The following is a 19,099-nucleotide window of genomic DNA, read 5'->3' as shown; positions in this document are numbered from 1 at the left end:
AATAATAATAATAAATCACTCTGGCTCCCTCCGGGGGGGGCCCAGGGCCCCCCACCCGCGGACGGGGGCCCCCCCCTTCCCCCCCCGTGCTCCCCCGGGGCGGGGGGAGGGCAATTTGGGGGAGGGGGGGGCAAAGTTACAAGTGCTTTCTACACGTCCCCGGCAGCTGGGTAATTTGGGGGGGTGGGGGGGGGGGCTGGGGGTACATATTGGGGGGGGGGGAGCGGGATTTCTCCTTAAACATGATGATTAGCCGGAAAAATGATAAAGTAAAGGCAGAAGCAGCCCCCCCCTCCCCCGCCCCCCCCCCCGGGGGTCTCTACCTACGGGGTTATGTACAGCCACCCCGGGGGGGCCGGGACCCCCTCACCGGGGTTTGGGGGCTGGGGGTGCTTGGATTGCCCCCCCCTCCCCAATTTTCCCAGGGTTTTCCCAGGAGAACAGTGCCTGGTCGGGTCTGGGGGTGGGAATTAGGGGAGGGGCTCTGGGTGGAACCCCCCAGGCTTGGTGTTGGGGGGGGGGGGGGGGGGCATAGGGTGCCTGGATTGTCTCCCCCTCCCCAATTTTCCTGGCTCTTGAGGCGGCCCCGGGGTTTTTTTGGGGAGAACAGGGACCGGTGGGGGCTGGGGGGTGGGAACTTGGGGGGGGGGGGGGGGGTCGTGGTGCTGGGGACCCCCCCCCAGCCTCGCTGGAGTCGGATGGAGCAGGAGGAGCCCTTGACAGCTGCAGCTGGAACCCCCTCCCCACTTTTCCCAGGATTTTCCCAGGAGAACAGTGACTGGTGGGGCCGAGGGGCAGTCCCGGAGTGGGAATTGGGGGGGGGGTCGTGGCGGCAGGGCCCCCCCGGGCTCGCTGGAGGCAGTCAGAGCCCTTGACAGCAACAGTCTGGAGGGTCCATAGGGCCGGCAGCGCCCGGCTGGAGCCCCCTGCCCGCTTTTCCCAGGGTTTTCCCAGGAGAACAGCGACCGCTGGGGTCTGGAGGCAGGAATTGGGGAGGGGGGCTCACGGTGCTGGGCCCCCCCCCGGGGCTCGCTGGGGGCAGTCACAGCCCTGTCCAGCCAGATTCGGGGTGCCCTCACAGCAGCCCGTGCCCGCTTTTCCCGGCGTTTTCCCGGGGTTTTCCCGGCGTTTTCCCAGGGTTGTCCCGGGCGTTTCAGCGGGAGCGCAGCGGGCGGTGGGGCCGGGGGGCGGGGATGGCGGGGGGGGCACGGGGCCGGGGCCCCCCCGGGCTCACTGCAGGCGGTCGGAGCGGAAGGAGTCCTCGACGGCGGGGTCGGTGAGCAGCGCGCAGGGGTCGCTCAGCATGCTCAGCCCGTCCAGCGTCAGCGGCTCGATGCGCAGCTCCTCCTCCAGCCCCCCCAGACCCCCCAGAGACCCCCCCTCCACCTCGAAGCCCGGCACCCCCGCCAGCGCCGTGGCGATCTCCTTCGACAGCCCGGGGGGGGAGTCGCCTGCGGGGAAGGGTGGGGGGGGACACGGGGGTCAGCACGACCCCGCAGAGACCCCAGGCCAAACGCCCCCCGTGACACCCCAGGGACCCCCGAGGCACCGCTCCAAGCCCCCACCCCACCTCCTGTGATGTCCCCAAACAGCCCCCAGCCCAGCCACATTGTGCCACCCTGTGCCCCCCTCCCCAAGCTCCCAGCCCAGCCACCCACCCGTGACACCCCACAGACCCCCTGTGACACCCAGCTCCCCTCTCAGAGCCCCCAGCCCCCCCCTCCCAGGACACCCCAGGGACCCCCACCTGTGAAGATGATGTTGGGGATGGGGCCGTGGCGGCTGCAGTTGCTCAGGTTTGGGCGGTTCAGGCCTGGGGGGTCGTAGCCCCCCTCGCTCGGGGGGTAACTCAGGGCCCCCAACTCCTCGGGGAACCCTCCGCTGTTCCCGGGGGGGCTCTCCCCGATCCCGAACTGCTCCAGCTGTGGGGAGGGACACATTAGGAGTGACCCCACAAAGGGTGCCCTGTCCCCATCTCCCCCCTGGTGACCCACCCAGAGGATCTCCAGACCCCATGGAGGGTCCCCTGACCCTATGTCCACCCCCCAGATGACCCTCTTGAACTCAGGGTCCCCATCCCCACAGCCCCCCCCAGCGACCCCCCTTAGAGAGGTCCCCATCCCCACATCCCCACTCACGCTGCCCAGGCCGAAGTCGCTGGGGGGCTGTGCCAGGGGCTGCCCCAGGGCGGTGCCGGGGGGGTACGGGGGGTTGTAGGGGCGTTGGGGGGGCGCGGGGGCCCGCGGCGGGGGCTGGGAGCCCAGCAGCATTCCCGGCTGGCCGTAGGGGTACGGCGGCAGCCGCTGGTCCGCCGGCAGCTTGCTGGTGTCCAGGGGGACGCCCTGCAGAGACAATGGGGAGGGGGGGGTCAGCACCGGCCCCCCCGAGCGTGGGGGGCTTCCCCCGGCCCCCCCGGCACCGGCGGCGGGAGCCGTCCCTGAGACCCCCGAACTCAGCCACGGCTGCACCCGGATCCCAGGGCGGGCCGGGGTCCCCTCTGAGGGGAGTGGGGGGGCTGGGAGGGACACCGGGGGTCCCCCCCACTGGCCCTGAGCACGCAGGGGGGCCCGTGGGGGGGTGGGGGCGAGGGGGGGGCCCTGGGGTGTGGGTGAGATGAGGATGGAAACGAGACGAGAAAGTGAAAGGGGGGAGGAGGAGGAGGAGGAGGAGGAGGAGGAGGAGGAGGAAAGGGACGAGGAAGTTGAGGTCAAACAGGACAAGGAGGAGGAGGATGAAGACGAGGAAGAGGATGAAGAAGAGGTCGAAGATGATGACAGGGAGGACAAGGATGGGGAAGAGGAGAAAGAAGGAAGAACAGGACAAAGAAGAGGAAGAAAAGGAGGAGGAAAAAGAGGAAGATGGGGAAGAGGATGAGGAGCAAGGGGACAAGGAAGTGGAAGAGGAGGAGTGCGAGGACAACACGGAGGATGAGGAGGAGGAGAAGGAAGATGAAAGGAGGAAGGCGACGAGGATGAGGAAGAGAACGAGGAAGAGGAACAGGGGATGAGGAAGAGAAGGGGGACGAGGAAGAGGCCGAGGAAGAGGAGGCGGAGGCGGCGGCGCTGGAGCGTGGGGACGATGCGTACCTGGGTGATGGAGGACAATGTGGGTGACATTGTTGGTGAGAACTGTTTGGGGTGCTGCCGTCTGCAGTCGCCGGCCACGGGCAGGGACAGGGGGCTGAGCGGGACCCGCCGGCGCGGCGAGGTGGCCGCGAAGGAGCCCCCCAGCCCCGAGGGCAGGCTGGGGTTGCTGGGCGAGGACTGGAGGGGCTGGCTCCTGGGGGATGTGGGCAGCGAGGGGTTGGAGAGCGAGGAGGACAGGGAGGAAGGCAGGGACTGGTTGGAGAGAGAGGAGGGGATGGAGGAGCTGCTGTGGGAGGACTGGAGCGAGGGGTTGCTGAGGGAGGCCTGGAGCGAGGGGCTGCGCAGGGAGGCCTGGAGGTTGGGATTGCTCAGGGAGGACTGCAGGGACGGGTTACTCAGGGAGCTCTGCAGAGGTGAGGGGAGTCCTGTGGGGACAAAAACAGAGAGCACCGTTACCCCCCGGCACGGCCCCACGCCCCAGGAAGGCCCGGACGGGGCTCCCAGGGGGATGGAGGGGGATGAAGTGACCAAAACGATGGAGACGGACACAGGGACGGACACACACCCCGGGCAGGGGGACAGCGGCGTGAAGGGGCACCGGGGCTCCTCCCAGACCCCTGCGAGGCCCCTGACGCCGTCAGACCCCACGGAATGAGAGCCGGGCTCCCCCCAGGCCCCCACAGTGCCATTGGACCCCACAGAGCAGGAGGGCAACAGGGTGGGAGCTGGGCTCCCCCCCACACCCATGGCACCCCCAAATCCATCGGACCCCATCCCCACCCCGCTCCCAGACTGCCGAGCCTCCATCCCAGACTGGGATTCCTGGAGCTGCCGATTGCTGCCACAGCTGCCCCGGGACACCTGGGGGACATTTTTGTGTCCCCCCCACACTGGCCAGGGGGTCCCCATCTTTTCTGGACACTGGCCAGGGGCTCTCTGTGTCCCCCACAGCAGTTCCCAGCCTCGGGATCGTCTCTGGCCTCTCCGTGTGCCCCCGGTGTGGGGAGGGGTCCTGGCTCACCTGGGGGGTCGTAGCCCAGCCCGACGCCGCCGGTGCCGCTGATGCCCAGGTGGGTCATGGTGGTGGCCAGGTTGGAGGTGCTGCTGCCCCCGCTCAGGGGGGGATACGGGGCCTCCTCAGGGTCCAGAGGGGTGGGCAGGGGGGATGGGAAGTGCAGCGTGGTCAGGTCAGGCAGGGACCCGCCCGTGTTGAGGGCCGAGGGCATGAGGGGCACGTTGGCAGGTTGATCCGGGGATGGGAATATGCTGGGGGAGGGGGGAGAGACAGGATCAGGGCAGGAACGGGGCTGCCTCCCCCAGCAGCCCCTCCCCAGTGTCCCCCAGTGTCCTCCTGCCCAGCTCCAGCCCCTCCCCAGTACCCACCCGCTCCCAAACATCCCCCATCCCCAGCAACCCTTTCCCTACCTCCAACCCCTCCCCGGGATCCCCATCCCAGCCCCTCCCGGCACTCACTGGATTCCCGGGACCTCGCAGGAGCGGGGCCGGGCTGAGGAGGAAGAGAGCTGTGGGATCAAAGTACAGGAATGAGGCCAGGCCAGGCCACAGGGGTGGGGGACAGCAAGGGGGGAACACGGGGAGACACAGGGGGGGGACACAGGGGGACATCCCCACATCCCCACCCACCTTCTTGGTGTCCCAGGGCTTCAGCGAGTGCTTGTTGTCGTCGAAGTTCTCTTCGATGGGAGGCACTTGGAAAAGAAACACTGAGAACAGGAACAGGGGTCAGTGGGATGAGGGGGACACAGAGGGGGGAGACACCAGAGAGGACCTGGGGACACAGGTGGGGGCCAGGCTCACCTTTGCTGTCCGAGTCCCCGTCCAGGAAACCTGTGGGGGAGCAGGAGGGTCAGGAGAGCACGAAGGGGAGGGGGCTGCACTGGGACCCCTCCCCAGAGCCCCTGAGGGGTGCAGGGGGTGAGGGGAGCTCACCGGTGCGGCGGCCAGGGGGGGGCCCAGCCTGCGAGGGGCCCAGGTAGGCGTCCTGGGGCGCGGGGTTCATCACGCTCGTGTGCAGCGCCGAGTCGGAATTCGTCCTGCAAACGGGAAGAGCTGCACGGATCCGGGCCCGGCCCCAGCCCCCCTGCCCCAGCCCCAGCCCCTTCTGCCATTCCTGAGCCCCCTCCCCACTGGGGTCCCTCTCCCTGTGCCACCAGACCGGCTCTGGTCCTGTCTCCTCCTTCACCCTCAGCGTGGGGGGACAACAGGACCCACTGGAACCCCCCTGGGGACCCTTTAGGGGTGGGGGCAGCCCGTGTGTTCCCAGTGAGTTGTTCTGAGGCGGAGGAGGCAGGGGAGGGCTGGGACAAGGCTGCCGGGGCGAGTGACAAAGAGGGACATTGTTCAGCTGTGGCACAGGGGAGGAAAAGGGACCCCTCCAGTGGGGGGCCCTAAGGGGGAGTTGGGGGCCACCTTCTCCCCAGGGGGGTTCTGGGGCCTCTTCAGGGGTCTCCAGGGCCACCTCCTCCCCAAGGGTCCCAAGGAATGGCTGGAGTTTGGCTCGGGGACAGGGATAAAACAGGATCAAACAATCCATTACCTGTTGAGAGCCGAGGGCAGCCGGAATAAATGTCCTTTTTCCATCGGGAAATTGCTCCAGGGCATGGTCCTGAGGAGGGAGAAAGTGGGATTAGGGGAGGCAAGGGGATGGGGGACGAGGAGCCATGGAGGAGGCAGGACACCCCTTCCGTGACCCATGACCTCATTCCCTGCCATGGCACGGGATGGGGACAGGGACGTGGCTGTCACACCCCGCACTGGGACAGAGACACTCCAGGGACAGAGCCGGAGCCTGTGCCGGGGCCTCTTCCATTCCCAAACCTCCAGGATGGGAAGGGGCACCGGGGATGCAGGGAAAGCAGGGGATTACCTCCTCCAGCTGGGCTCGGGCGGAGGTGACAGGTACGTGGGTCCGTAGGGAGAGCTGTCGATGTGGGGGGACACGTTAAGGGCCACACGGAGAGCCGGGGGCTCCCGAATCCCGAGGGGAGGGCGGGAGCGCCGGGACGGCGCTGGGGACACGGGACAAAGGATATCTGCCGGACGTAGCGGCGCAGGGGGGACATCATCCGGCGCGGGTCCCGCTGGACGCGCTCCACCAGCCCGTGGTGCCGCGTGCTCCGCGTGGAATCCAGCGGCGACGGACCCTGCGGAGAAGGGGAGGTGATTCCACCTGGGAAGGGGGCTCAGTCCCAGAACTGGGAGCGGGTGAAGGGATTAGGGAACACCCCCTTGTCCCCATCCATCCCCAAGCTGGCTCCTCTCAGTCCCCCCAGCCGCCGGTTCCCCACCCCAGACGCTGCCAGCCCCCCGATCCTGCTGGGGATCACCTGGAATTCGGGAACGCCGGTGCCGATCTGGTTGACGTTGGGCAGGGAGCCGCTGTAGAAGGGCCCCCGGCTGTGGGCCAGCCGCAGCTTCTGCGCCTGCAGCTGAGGAGACACACGGGGACACGGGGGGGACACGTCAGGGGGGCCTTGGGGGATCCAGGACCCCTCAAACTGCCCCTCACAGCTCCGTGGGACACCCACGCTCCCCTTCCTGCACAGCATCGCTCCCCACGTTGGATCTGTGGATCCATTGGATCGCCTTCCCACTCCAGAGACGCCTTCCTGCATCCATGGGCGCTCAGAGCAGGATGGATGAGGGTCAGGAACGCGTAGCGGGGATTCACGTTCCGCATTCCCGAAGGAGAGCCTGAGCCCGGCAGCCCCCGCGTTCCCCCCGTCCCGGACAGGCTCCGGGATCAGCCCATCCCCACGGATCCGCAGGGATTTTCCAGCGGGCACCCTCGTCCACGCCAAGGCCATCCTGGAGATTCCAGCCCGGAGCGGGACTCAAGGCCGGGGGAAGGAGTCACAGCAAAGCGCAGCGGGAGATAAGGGGATCCCAGGAAAACACCGCCGGGAGAGCCGGGACCCTGCAGTCCCCCCGGGCAGGGGCCTCATCCCGGCATCCTGGAAAAGGAACGGCCCCCACCACCCCTCCAGCACCAGGGGATGGCCCAATCCCTCCCTCTGGCATCCTGATGGAGAAGAGTTTCCCTGATCAAACCCGCAGGGAGGAAGGGTTTCCCCATTCCAATCCACAGGGAAGGAGGGTTTCCCTGATCCCGACCCACCCAAACCCCCTTTCCCTTCGGAGCTGGAGGTCCCTGAGTAGATCCAAGAGCTGTTGCTCCTCAGCGCCTGGAGAAATCCCAGGGAAAGAGAAGCTGAAGCCCAAAAAGCAGCTGAGAAATGGGAAACACCAAATTCCTGAGCTTAAAACCGTAGAAATCCAGATCCAGAAGGCAAAACAAGGAAAACAACCCAAAAACCAGGAGATTTAGGCAGCAGCTGGTGGGATTAGTGCCCGGAGCTGCGCTGGGGCTTAAGGTCTTGGGATTGCGCTCCGAGCTCCGAGCCAGGATCCCTGCAGGAGCCTGGAATCCGGGAGCAGCTCAGAAACAGCCAGGAAAAACTCCAGGAATTGTGGAGCAAAGCTTGGGGGGCTGCGGATCCCACATGCGGGGAACAGATCCCGGAGGAATCAGCAGGGATTAGGGAAGGAACTCCCAGAAGAAGCATCCCAGGAAGGGATTAGGGAATGAATTCCCGGAGGAATGGTTCCAGGCAGGGATCAGGACAGTCCTGCTGCCCCGGCTGCACATTAACCAGCTGTTTGCTCTGCAAACAGGGCCGGAGGCTCCGGCCCATTCCCAAAATCCCTGGGGATGGAAGCATGGCAGAAGCCCATTCCCCAACTCTCCAGGGATGCTCCACCCCATTCCTAAACTCCCCAAGAACGGACAGAAAGCTCCAGCCCATTCCCAAACTCTCCAAGGATGTCGCTGTCACCGTGCCGGTGACATCCCAGATCCCGGCTCCCTGCAAATTTGGGGCTCTTCGAACCAAAAATTCCCGGTTTTTAAAGCTCTACTGGATTTTCCCTGGATCTTCCCAGCGACAGAGCTGCCCCCATCCCCTGGGAGAGCTTCTCCCCGGATTCCACACTCCGCGTCCTCGCTCATCCACCCTGCAGTTTTGCCGGGAAGCATCAAATTCCAGCAAAACCCGGCATCACGGACACGAAATTCCCATCGGTTTCGCGGGGCAGCTCCTGAGCAGCCCCTCCCGATGCTTCCCCTGCCTGGGAAAGCACATCTGGAGCATTCCCGGCCTTCCCGATACCCCAGGATCCCTCCGAGCTTCCCTCGGAGGCAGCACTCGCCCTTCCCGGAGCTGCTGAGTGGGAGCTATCCCAGATCCCATCCCAGATCCCACGCCAGGATCAGCTCCCAGGATCCTGTCCCAGGCTCCAGCCGAGCTCAGGCTGAGCATCAGCCAGGATGAAGCATCCGCCGGATCCCGCAGAATCCGGGAAGGATCCCGAGGGTCCCCCGGGGGACAGGGACAGAGCCCGGAGCCTCACGGAGGGGGACGCGGGGTGGCATCCGAGGGATCAGGGATCCTTTTCCCACCCCAACTCCGGGAGCTGCGCTTGGAAGCGCCGCCGGCACGCGGGACACGCCGGGATCCACCGGGAGCCCCCCTGGACCCCTCTAACCCCCTCCCAAAAATCTTCACAGCCCCCTCCAACCCTTCGCACAAACCCCCCCCAAAATCCTTCAGAACCCCTCCGGACCCTCCTACCCCCAAGCCAAATTCTTCGGAGCACCCCTCGACCCCTCCAACTCCCCCCCCCCAACACCTTCACAGCCTCCCTAGGCCCCTCTAACCCCCTCCCCAAATTCTTCACAGGCCCCCCCCACCCCTCACGACCCCGGCAGCCCCTCCACAACCTCGCCCCCTCCCCCCGTCCCCTCACGACCCCTCAAATCACGGCCCCCGCCAGCTCCTCAAGAACCCCCCCTCAGCCCCTCACGATTCCCCCGGCTCCCCCCACCCCCTCAGCCCCGGTTCCCCGCAGCCCCTCACGGCCCCGCCGCCCCGGCCCCCCCCCCGCCCCGCGGCGCATCCGGCGCGGCGGCCCGTCCTCACCCGTGTGGAGCAGATCTCCATCATGACCTCCTCGAAGGCCGCGGTCTCCTCCGCCTGCCGCTGCTTCTGCAGTGCGATCTTCTCGCTAAACTTGCGCGGGTTGGACGCACCGGCTCCTGCCGAGGGTCCCGCGCCGGGCCCGGGCCCGGCCCCCGCGCCCGCCGCCGCCATCTTCCCCGCTCCGCCGCTCCGCCGCCGCCGCCGCGCGCGGCACGCCGGGATCTGTAGTTCGGCGGGCAGCGCCAACAACGGGGTGTGCGGAGCGCTTGGACTACAACTCCTACCGGTCTGTCCGGGCGCGACGCAGGGAGCGCTGGGAAATGGAGGCGCCAGGTTACGGAGTACTGGGCGGTGAGGGAGCTGGGGACTACAAGTCCCGGAGAGCACCGCGCGGCAGCCGGGCGGGGGGCGGGGAAAGGGGCGTGGCCATCGGAAGGGGCGTGGCCTGGGCTGTTCCGGGGATTGAGGGGAACAAGGATGGGGGGCTCTGAAATGGGGGGGGGCATTGGGGGGTACACCGGGGTCACCCCCCGCCCCCTGCCTGGGAACAGAGCAGACACCCCCCACCCCCCAAATTAGGGGGAACCAGACTCCCCCAGCCCACATATCCTGGGGGGCAAGGGGAGGACACTTTGACACGCACCCCAAATCCCATCCCGCCCTCCCCAGGCAGAGGCAGCACTTGTGGGTTCAGTCCTTTATTTGCTTCATCCAACACCCCCAAATCCGGGGGGGTCCATAAGGGCACTTGTGGTTATGGGGGGGGTGGGGGAAACGCTCACCCCCTCCGGGGATCCTGAGGGGGGGTCACAGCACCGGTCCCTTGTGCAGACGGGGAAACTGAGGCACGGCACTGGGAGAGGCACTTTGGCACTTCGGAAAAGGGGGTGCGGGGTGGGATATGAATTCCCATGGGTGTGTCCGAGAGCAAGAATGGGGGATCCCAGGCCGGACAGGGTCTCCCCTTGAGGAAGAGGATGGTTCAGACAGGGAAACTGAGGCACAATGATGGGAGAGGCACTTTGGCACTTCGGAAAAGAGGATGCAGGGGGTGTACATGAATTCCATGGGATTCTCCGGGGGCGGGGAGGGGGGAGGGTGTGGATCCCAGGCTGGGGGGATCTCACCCCTTGACGAAGAGGATGGCGCTGACCAACGCGAAGCCGGCGAGGATCAGGATGACCTTGGGGATGCGGTTTTGGGGCACCCCCAACTCCTGGGGCAGAATCTCCAGGAAAGTAACGAAAAGGAAGGTCCCGGCCGCCAGCCCCTCCAGCACGGCCCGGCACAGGTGCTGCCGCGGCCCCGCGCCCACCGCCAGCACCGTGCCCACACCGACGCCCAGCGGGGACATGAGGGCCAGCAGCACGAGGCACGAGGCCACGGCGGGCGGGCGCAGGCGGCTCCGCAGCAGCTCCAGCGAGAGGCCGAAGGCCACGGCACCCTTGTGCAGCAGCAGGGCCAGCAGCACGCGCAGCGTGGCCGCATCGCCCTGGCGCAGCCCCAGCGCCAGCCCCTCCAGCACCGCGTGCAGCGCCAGGGCCAGCGCCAGCGCCCCAGCCCGCAGCGCCCCGGGAGCACCGGCCACCGGCACCGGTGATGCCACCGAGCCCCCGGGCCCACCGGGAGCCGTGGCTTGGATGCAGCCGTTGGGCAGCAGCGCCCGCGACTCCTCGGGCGGCTCCGCCAGCTCCCGCTGTGCCAGCGTCACCTGCTCCAGCACCAGCACCAGGAAGAAGCCCATGGCCAGGATGAACTCCGGCAGAGGGAACTGGAGCTGCGGGAAGGGGGGCAGGGTCAGTGGGGAAGGGGAAGCAGAGGGTAGAGGAAGGATCTTTCCATGAGTCATGCGGGGCACGGGGGCACAAGGGGCTCCTGGCAGCTCCAGGGATGTTGTCACCGTTCCGGCTGCTCCGGTGCGGCGCTGCTGTCCCTGTGTCCGCTGTCCCTTCCCCATCCTCTGTGTCCTCACCCCACCACCTCATTCCTGCTGTCCACCCTGCACTGTCCATCCTCTGTCCTTGTCCCATTCTCACCGTCCCATCCCCGCTGTCGCTGTCCCTGCCACCCCCTCCCCACCCAGCCCAGCAGCCGGAGCTGCTGACCCCGATCCCGGCCATGGGGACACCCGTGGGGACAGGGACAGGGACACGGTGGCATCCCGGGGGTCTCACCGTGATACGCAGCCCCTCCAGCGCCGCAGCGATGCTGCTCAGGTAGTCAGGCAGGAGGTCGAGCAGGAAAGTGCCCAGGAAAACCCCGCCGGAGAAGCAGCTCACGAGGCTGAGCACAGGGCTGCGGGGGTCTGGAGGGGGAAATTGGGGGGCAGAGACCCCAATGAGAGCCCCTCTCAGCCCTGCACCCCCATAAGGCCCCATGGGGACAGCCCTGATGTGGGGACAGCCCCAGTCCCAAACTGTTCTAGACCCTCAGGACACCCCCAGACTCCCCAGAACCCCTGAGAACCCTGAGACCCCCAAACCCCAGGAGCCCCCAGGATCCCCCAGACACCCACGACCCCCCCACGACCTGAGACCCCCCAGACTCCCCCGACTCCATGATCCCCTCAAGGATCCCCCAGACCCCCCAAAACCCCTCAACCCCCCCCCCAAATGCCTGATCCCCCCCCCAGCCTCCCCAGGAGCCTCTGAGACCCCCCCACTCCCCGGGATGCCCCGAACCCGCCGGACCCTCCCGGACCCCCCCAGGTCCCCCTGACCCCCGGTACCGGGGGGCTGTCGGAAGCACCAGAGGGGCGCGAGGCCGCAGGCGAGGGGCAGCAGCAGCAGCACCACCAGCGACCCCAACTTCACCCCCAGCCCGGGCGGGGGCTGCGAGACCGCCCCGGGGCTCCAGGCCAGCGCGGCCCCGGTCCCGGTGTCCATCCCGCTGCCGGAGCTCAGCGTCCGCCGCCGGGGAAGCTCCGAGCCGCGTTGCGCATCCCCGGGAAGCGGGGCTGGAACGGGACGGGCCGGTCAGAGCCGCCCCCCGGCCCCGGTGACTCACCCGGCGCCGACCCCCCCGCCCGGGGCCCCCGGGACACGGACAGGGCGGCGGGGAGGGACGGCGAGTGGAAACAAGGAGAGGGACCGGGATCAAGGACCGGGCACCGGGATCAAGGACCGGGATCAAGGAACGGGATCAGGATCCGGGTTTCCTACACCAGGACCGGGAACTGGTTTTTCCGGGACCGGGATGGGGAACTGGGGACCACCGACCGCGTTCGAGATCAAGGACCGGGACTGGGGACCAGGACTGGGACTGGGACCACGATCAAGAACCGGGATTGCGAACCGGGACCGCGAACCGGGACCAAGGAACGGGATTGGGATCGAGACCCGGGAATCGGGAAATAGGGTCCGGGACCGGGAATCAGAGATCGGGTTTTCGGGGAGTAGGATCGGAATCGGGATCGAGAGCAGGGACTGAGGGCCGGGATGAGGGACGGGGACCCCCCGATCCCGCCGTTCCCGCCGTTCCCGCCGCTCCCCCGCACTCACCGCTCGCCTCATCCCAACCGCGTCCCGGGAACTCCGGGGGGCGGGGCCGGCGCCGCGTACTCAGCCAATAGCGACGCAGGTTCTCCGGTGGCGTCACTGATTGACGTGCGCCGCAGCCAATGGAGAGCGAGCGGAACCCGCGCGGCCCCGCGGCCCCGGGAGCGCGCACGTGTCCGCTCGGCCGGGCGGGGCGGGGGAATCCTCCGTGTCCCCGCCGTGTCCCGCCCTGGACCCCGTTACCTGGAGGATCCCCCCATTCCTGCACTCCCGGACCCCGTTACTGGGAGCATCCCCCCGTTCCTCCACTCCCGGGCTCCGTTACCGGGCGATGCGAGGGGCACCGGAGCCACCGGCGACCGCAGCGGAGCTGCCCCAAGCCCGGCTCCGTTCTCGGTTCCCCCGCGAGACCCTCCGGGACGCGGTACCGGGGCAGCCGCACCCTCCCCCGCTGCCCCTGGTGCCCCGAGCCCCGCTGGGGGAGGGATGATCCCGGCCCTTCCCGGCACGGGGCGGGACTTGGCTGGATTCCCCGGGATCCCGGAGATCCTGGTGCCCAGCGCCGGCACCGAGAGGAGGCGGCGGCACCACCGGGGACCGCGGTGGAGACCGGGGGACCCCGAGGAGGGGGCGCAGGGGGCTCATCCCCGGGCGTCGGGGCACCAGGGCTCCCGCGGGGGTGTCCCCAGGGAACTCCTATGGAGGCACCGGAGCTCCCGGAGCCGGACGGGCTCTTCCTGGATCCCCCCTCGCTCCCGGTGCCGGTACTGAGCTTCCAGACCTTGAGGCTCCCGGAGGATGATGTGAGTGGGGGTGGGAGGGGCGCGGGTGGGCAGGACCCCCACGGGGACACCGGGGACGTCCCGGGGATCCCCGTCCCGTGTCCCCGGTATCCCCTCAGGGCAGCGGAGCCGAGGAGCTGCTGGGGCTGACGGTGAACCCCGACATCGCCTGCGGCCTCGGCACCAGCCCGGAGCCCCCCCGGCCCGACGGGCCCCCCCCGGTGCTGCTGGAGGTGGTCTGCGACTTCAGCACCCCCCTGTACCCCGCGCTGCTCCCCGGCACCGAGCTGTCCCCTCACCGAGCCCCCGAGCCCCTACCCGCGGTGAGTCCCTGCACCCCCCAATTCATCCCCGGACCCCTCCCCAGCTCAGCCCAGACCTCCCAGTCCATCCCTGTCCCGCAGCTCCGGCTGACGGAGGAGGAGAAGCGGCTGCTGGCGCAGGAGGGGGTGACCCTGCCCGGGGACCTGCCCCTCACCCAGGTGTGTGTGGGGACACGGGGGGCCTGGGGGGGGCACCGGGGGAGGACAGGAGTGACCCCTCCGTGCCCCAGGCCGAGGAGCGGCTCCTGAAGAAGGTGCGGAGAAAGATCCGGAACAAGCAGTCGGCGCAGGACAGCCGGCGGAGGAAGAAGGAATACCTGGACGGGCTGGAGAGCAGGTGGGGCCGGCGCTCCCGTTATCCCGATGCCTTCCCGGTATTCCCGTTATCCCGACGCGCCCAGGTGTGTCCTCCCTGTCACTGTCCCTGTCTCTGCCCGGCCAGGGCGGCCGCGTGCTCGGCACTGAACCAGGAGCTGCGGAAAAAGGTCCAGGAGCTGGAGAAGAGCAACGGGTGAGCTCGGGGGGGAAACGGGAGCTCCGGGATGGGCACGGAGCCGGGAGGAGGCACTGGGAGGGGGTCTCTGGGCGGGGCACGGAACCAGGAGGGGGCACCGGGAAGATGGCACCAGGAGGGGCCCGGAGCTGACCCCCCGTTCCCGCAGGTCACTCCTGCGGCAGCTCCAGGCGCTGATCAAGGAAACGTCCACAAAGCCCGCCCAGACCGGCACGTGTGTCCTGGTACGGCCCCCCGGAAGCCCCCCGGGACCCCCCCCCAGCTTCCTGGCGCCGCTCCGGGGCTCACGGCTCCCATCCCTCCCCCAGATCCTGCTCCTGTCCCTGGGGCTGATCCTGCTCCCCAGCTCCAGCCCGTTCCGCCGGGGCGGCAGCCGGGACGGCCTCGGACCCACCGGAGGTAACGGGAGTGCAGGGATGGGGCGGGGGGGGGGGGGGGGGACAGCCCCCGCCGCCCCCCGCCCCCCGTTTCGGCGCTGCCCATCCCATTCCCTGTTCCCGCAGTGATCTCCAGGAACATCCTGACGCGGCGGGAGCCGGGACCGGCCGCAGAATCCCCGTTCCCGTGGTGGATGTCGGGGATGGAGCTGGGATCTGGTGTGGGGGATGGAGCCGAGGGGGGGCCTGGGGATGGGATTCGCCCCCCCCAGAGGGATCCAGGGACCAATTCTTCCCGGCGGGATGTGGAGACAGGGACACGGGGACACGGGGATGAGATGTGATTGGGAGACCCCAGGATGGGGGGACACTCCAGAATAAACCCACACACTGTTTGCACCCCATGGAATGTTGGGGGGTCGGGAATGGAGGGGATGGGGACGCCTCAGAGAACAAACATTCCAGTGCTGCTCCAGGGTCATTAATCAGGATTTATTCCACATTCTGCTCCTAGAGTGGGTCCCCAGGGACCCTCAGGATGCTCCCAGGGTAGATCCCAGTGCCGGAGGAAACAGGGATCCCCCCATGAAACAAACACAGTGTCACTCCAGGAACAATGACCAGGATTTATTCCACATCCCTCTCCTGGAGTGGGACCCTGGGGACGCCCAGAATGATCCCAGAGCAGATCCCAGTGCTGGGGAGGACAGGGATCCTCCCCACGGGACAAACACAGCATCACTCCGGGAGCAGCGACCAGGATTGATTCCACATCCCGCTCCGGGGAATCCCTTGGATGCTCTCCCAGGGCAGATCCCAGAGGGATTCCAGTTCCGGGCACCAAGGCAGGGGCTACTTCTCCTGTGGCCGCTCGGGGTGAGCGGAATTCCCGGCTCCAACCCCTCGGGAACCTCTGGCTAAATGGACTCGATCTGTTTGCGGACCTTCTCCAGCGCCCGCCGGTCCAGCACGCGCTGCCGCAGCACCACGAGCGCCGCCGCCGCCGCCGCCACGCCCAGAGCGGAGCCCACGAAGTGCCAGAACCGCTGCGCCTCCAGCGCGGCCGAGCGGCAGCTGCGGAGCACGGCCCGTGGGAATGCCGGCCCCGATCCCATGGGAATTCCCAGCCCCGATCCCACAGGAGCCCCGAGCCCCGATCCCACAGGAGCCCCAATCCCACAGGAGCCCCAATGCTCCGATCCCACAGGAGCCCTGAGCCCTGATCCCACAGGAGCCCCGAGCCCACAGGAGCCCCAATGCCCCGATCCCATGGGAATTCCCAGCCCCAATGCTCCGATCCCACAGGAGCCCCAATGCCCCGATCCCATGGGAATTCCCAGCCCCGATCCCACAGGAGCCCCGAGCCCCGATCCCACAGGAGCCCCGAGCCCCTGATCCCACAGGAGCCCCAATGCCCCGATCCCATGGGAATTCCCAGCCCCGATCCCACAGGAGTCCCGAGCCCCCAATCCCACAGGAATTCCCAGCTCCAACCCCACAAGAATGACCATTCCCAGCCCCGATCCCACAGGAGCCCCAACGCTCCGATCCCACAGGAGCCCCAATGCCGCGATCCCATGGGAATTCCCAGCCCCGATCCCACAGGAGCCCCGAGCCCCCAATCCCATGGGAATTCCCAGCTCCAACCCCACAAGAATGACCATTCCCAGCCCTGATCCCACAGCAATTCCCAGCCCCAACCCCACAAGAATGACCATTCCCAGCCCCTAATCCCACAGGAATTCCCAGCTCCAACCCCACAAGAATGACCATTCCCAGCCCCGATCCCACAGGAGTCCCGAGCCCCTAATCCCACGTCAATTCCCAGCCCCAACCCCACAAGAATGACCATTCCCAGCCCCTAATCCCACAGGAATTCCCAGCTCCAACCCCACAAGAATGACCATTCCCAGCCCCGATCCCACAGGAGCCCCAACGCTCCGATCCCACAGGAGCCCCAATGCCCCGATCCCATGGGAATTCCCAGCCCCGATCCCATGGGAATTCCCAGCCCCGATCCCCCAGGAATTACCAGCCCAGATCCCACAGGAGCCCCGATCCCACAGGAGTCCCGAGCCCCCGATCCCACAGGAATTCCCAGCCTCAATGCCCCCAGTCCCCAAACCAATGTAAGTCTGGGCCCAAATCCCACAGGAATTCCCAGCCCCAATCCCACGGGAATTCCCAGCTCCAATCTCACAAGAATGACCATTCCCAGCCCTGATCCCACAGCAATTCCCAGCCCCGATCCCACACGAATGACCATTCCCAGCCCCAATCCCACAGGAGTCCCAAACCCCTGATCCCACGTCAATTCCCAGCCCCAACCCCACAAGAATGACCATTCCCAGCCCCGATCCCATGGCAATTCCCAGCCCCGATGCCCCCAGTCCCCAAACCAATGTAATTCTGGGCCCAAATCCCACAGAAGCTCCCAGCCCTGATCCCACGGCAATTCCCAGCCCCACACCCACCTCTTGTACTCATCCCGGTGGGACGAGGCGCAGTTGATCCTCTCGATGAAGCCGGTGGGGCCGCAGGCCAGGATCGTCTTCTGCCAGCGCAGGGATGGAGGGGTCGGTCAGGGAGAGACCCCCGGGGTAAAGGGGGGACCCCAACCCCTCCCAGCCCCCAGGGACCCGCACTCACCATCTGGAAGCCGGAGCAGCGCGTGCACTCCTGGGCCACCACGAACTGCTCCACTCGCCAACACGGCGTGGCCACCGCGGGGCTCGCTGCGGGGGGATCCCGTCAGGGGGAACCGGCCGGGAGCCCCCCGTGACCGGACAGAGCCCCAGACCAAGACCCCAGCTACTGGACAGATCCTTCTCCCAGCCCGTGATCTATCCCGCTTTGAGCCCGCCGGGACCAGACCGAGCACCCCAAACCCCGGTCCGAGCCCCTCAGGACCAGACCGAGCACCCCAAACCCCGGTCCGAGCCCCTCAGGACCAGACCGAGCACCCCAAACCCCAGTCCGAGGCCCCTGGGACCAGACCGAGCACCCCAAACCCCGGTCCGAGCCCCTCAGGACCAGACCGAGCACCTCAAACCCCGGTCCGAGCCCCCAAACCCCGGTCCGAGGCCCCCAGATCCCGGTCCGAGCCCCCCAGGACCAGACCGAGCACCCCAAACCCCGGTCCGAGCCCCCAAACCCCGGTCCGAGCCCCCCAGGACCAGACCGAGCACCCCAAACCCCGGTCCGAGCCCCCAAACCCCGGTCCGAGCACCCCAAACCCCGGTCCGAGGCCCCCAGACCCCGGTCCGAGCACCCCAAACCCCGGTCCGAGCCCCCGGGACCAGACCGAGCACCCCAAACCCCGGTCCGAGCCCCCCAGGACCAGACCGAGCACCCCAAACCCCGGTCCGAGCCCCTCAGGACCAGACCGAGCACCCCAAACCCCGGTCCGAGCCCCTCAGGACCAGACCGAGCACCCCAAACCCCAGTCCGAGGCCCCTGGGACCAGACCGAGCACCCCAAACCCCGGTCCGAGCCCCTCAGGACCAGACCGAGCACCTCAAACCCCGGTCCGAGCCCCCAAACCCCGGTCCGAGGCCCCCAGATCCCGGTCCGAGCCCCCCAGGACCAGACCGAGCACCCCAAACCCCGGTCCGAGCCCCCAAACCCCGGTCCGAGCCCCCCAGGACCAGACCGAGCACCCCAAACCCCGGTCCGAGCCCCCAAACCCCGGTCCGAGCACCCCAAACCCCGGTCCGAGGCCCCCAGACCCCGGTCCGAGCACCCCAAACCCCGGTCCGAGCCCCCGGGACCAGACCGAGCACCCCAAACCCCGGTCCGAGCCCCCCAGGACCAGACCGAGCACCCCAAACCCCGGTCCGAGCCCCCGGGACCAGACCGAGCACCCCAGACCCCGGTCCGAGCCCCCGGGACCAGACCGAGCACCCCAAACCCCGGTCCGAGCCCCCGGGACCAGACCGAGCACCCCAAACCCCGGTCCGAGCCCCTGGGACCAGACCGAGCACCCCAAACCCCGGTCCGAGCCCCCCAGACCCCGGTCCGAGTCCCCCGGGACCGTCCCAAACGCCGGCCCGGGCCCGCTCACCGGGCCGCTCCTCACTTGGCGGCGCCGCCGCCGCCGCCGCCGCCGCCGCCGCCGCCGCCGCCGCCGCCGCCGGGCTGTGGGCACAGAAGCGCAGCCGTGAGGGCCCCGCACCGGGCCCGCTCCTCCCACCTCCCGGTTCCCCCCGGTCCCTCCTCACCGCAGCCTGCTCGGCACCGCGCTCAGCACCGCCAGCAGCACCGTGAGGCCGCCGGGCCCCATCGGGGCGCCGGGATCCGCCGAGAACCCTCAGGAACCGCCGGGATCCTCCGGGAACTACCGGGCCCGGCCCCGCCGCGACGGCGGCGCCGCCATCTTGGAATCGCGGCGGGTACCGGGGAGGGGCAGGCGGGGCCAATGGCAGAGGGGGCGTGGCCAGAAAAAGGGGCGCGGCTTTGGCATAATTAGCGTGGTCTGGGGCTTAATTAGGGGCGTGGTTTGGATTGTAATTAGGGGCGTGG

General features: G+C 68.1%; 3 protein-coding genes across 4 annotated transcripts; all 3 read right to left on the bottom strand.

Annotated features, from left to right (window-relative positions):
- Positions 1–150: 150 nt before the first annotated feature.
- On the bottom strand, positions 151–9,259 carry CRTC2 (CREB regulated transcription coactivator 2). Its single transcript, XM_082298440.1, has 14 exons — positions 9,086–9,259; positions 6,434–6,535; positions 6,140–6,250; positions 5,974–6,035; positions 5,644–5,712; positions 5,037–5,140; positions 4,905–4,934; positions 4,731–4,810; positions 4,560–4,609; positions 4,108–4,352; positions 3,087–3,511; positions 2,139–2,342; positions 1,748–1,922; positions 151–1,451 (listed from the first exon to the last, which is right to left on the bottom strand). Exons 1-14 carry the CDS (start codon positions 9,254–9,256, stop codon positions 1,231–1,233), a joined length of 2,049 nt encoding a protein of 682 aa, XP_082154566.1. The 5' UTR covers positions 9,257–9,259; the 3' UTR covers positions 151–1,230.
- An 812-nt stretch (positions 9,260–10,071) lies between these two features.
- Positions 10,072–13,020, bottom strand: SLC39A1 (solute carrier family 39 member 1). The gene is made up of 4 exons (XM_082298453.1): positions 12,586–13,020; positions 11,814–12,041; positions 11,260–11,390; positions 10,072–10,862 (listed from the first exon to the last, which is right to left on the bottom strand). Exons 2-4 carry the CDS (start codon positions 11,968–11,970, stop codon positions 10,209–10,211), a joined length of 942 nt encoding a protein of 313 aa, XP_082154579.1. The 5' UTR covers positions 11,971–12,041; positions 12,586–13,020; the 3' UTR covers positions 10,072–10,208.
- Positions 13,021–15,189: 2,169 nt separating this feature from the next.
- JTB (jumping translocation breakpoint) lies at positions 15,190–19,076 on the bottom strand. Of its 2 annotated transcripts, none has more exons than XM_082298675.1 (5): positions 18,799–19,076; positions 18,657–18,715; positions 17,228–17,313; positions 17,053–17,132; positions 15,190–15,652 (listed from the first exon to the last, which is right to left on the bottom strand). In XM_082298675.1, the coding sequence occupies exons 1-5, from the start codon at positions 18,858–18,860 to the stop codon at positions 15,496–15,498; spliced, it is 444 nt and encodes a 147-aa protein (XP_082154801.1). In that variant the 5' UTR covers positions 18,861–19,076; the 3' UTR covers positions 15,190–15,495. The 2 variants fall into 2 exon arrangements, with proteins under 2 accessions (XP_082154801.1, XP_082154800.1); XM_082298674.1 differs by having other exon boundaries at positions 18,642–18,715; positions 18,799–19,074.
- Positions 19,077–19,099: the final 23 nt, after the last annotated feature.

The sequence above is a fragment of the Coloeus monedula genome, assembly GCF_965178545.1.
Source record: "Coloeus monedula genome assembly, chromosome: 29".
Taxonomy (NCBI): Eukaryota; Metazoa; Chordata; class Aves; order Passeriformes; family Corvidae; genus Coloeus; species Coloeus monedula.
The sequence above is the reverse complement of the archived record's forward strand: the minus strand, read 5'-3'. Positions and strand labels throughout refer to the sequence as shown.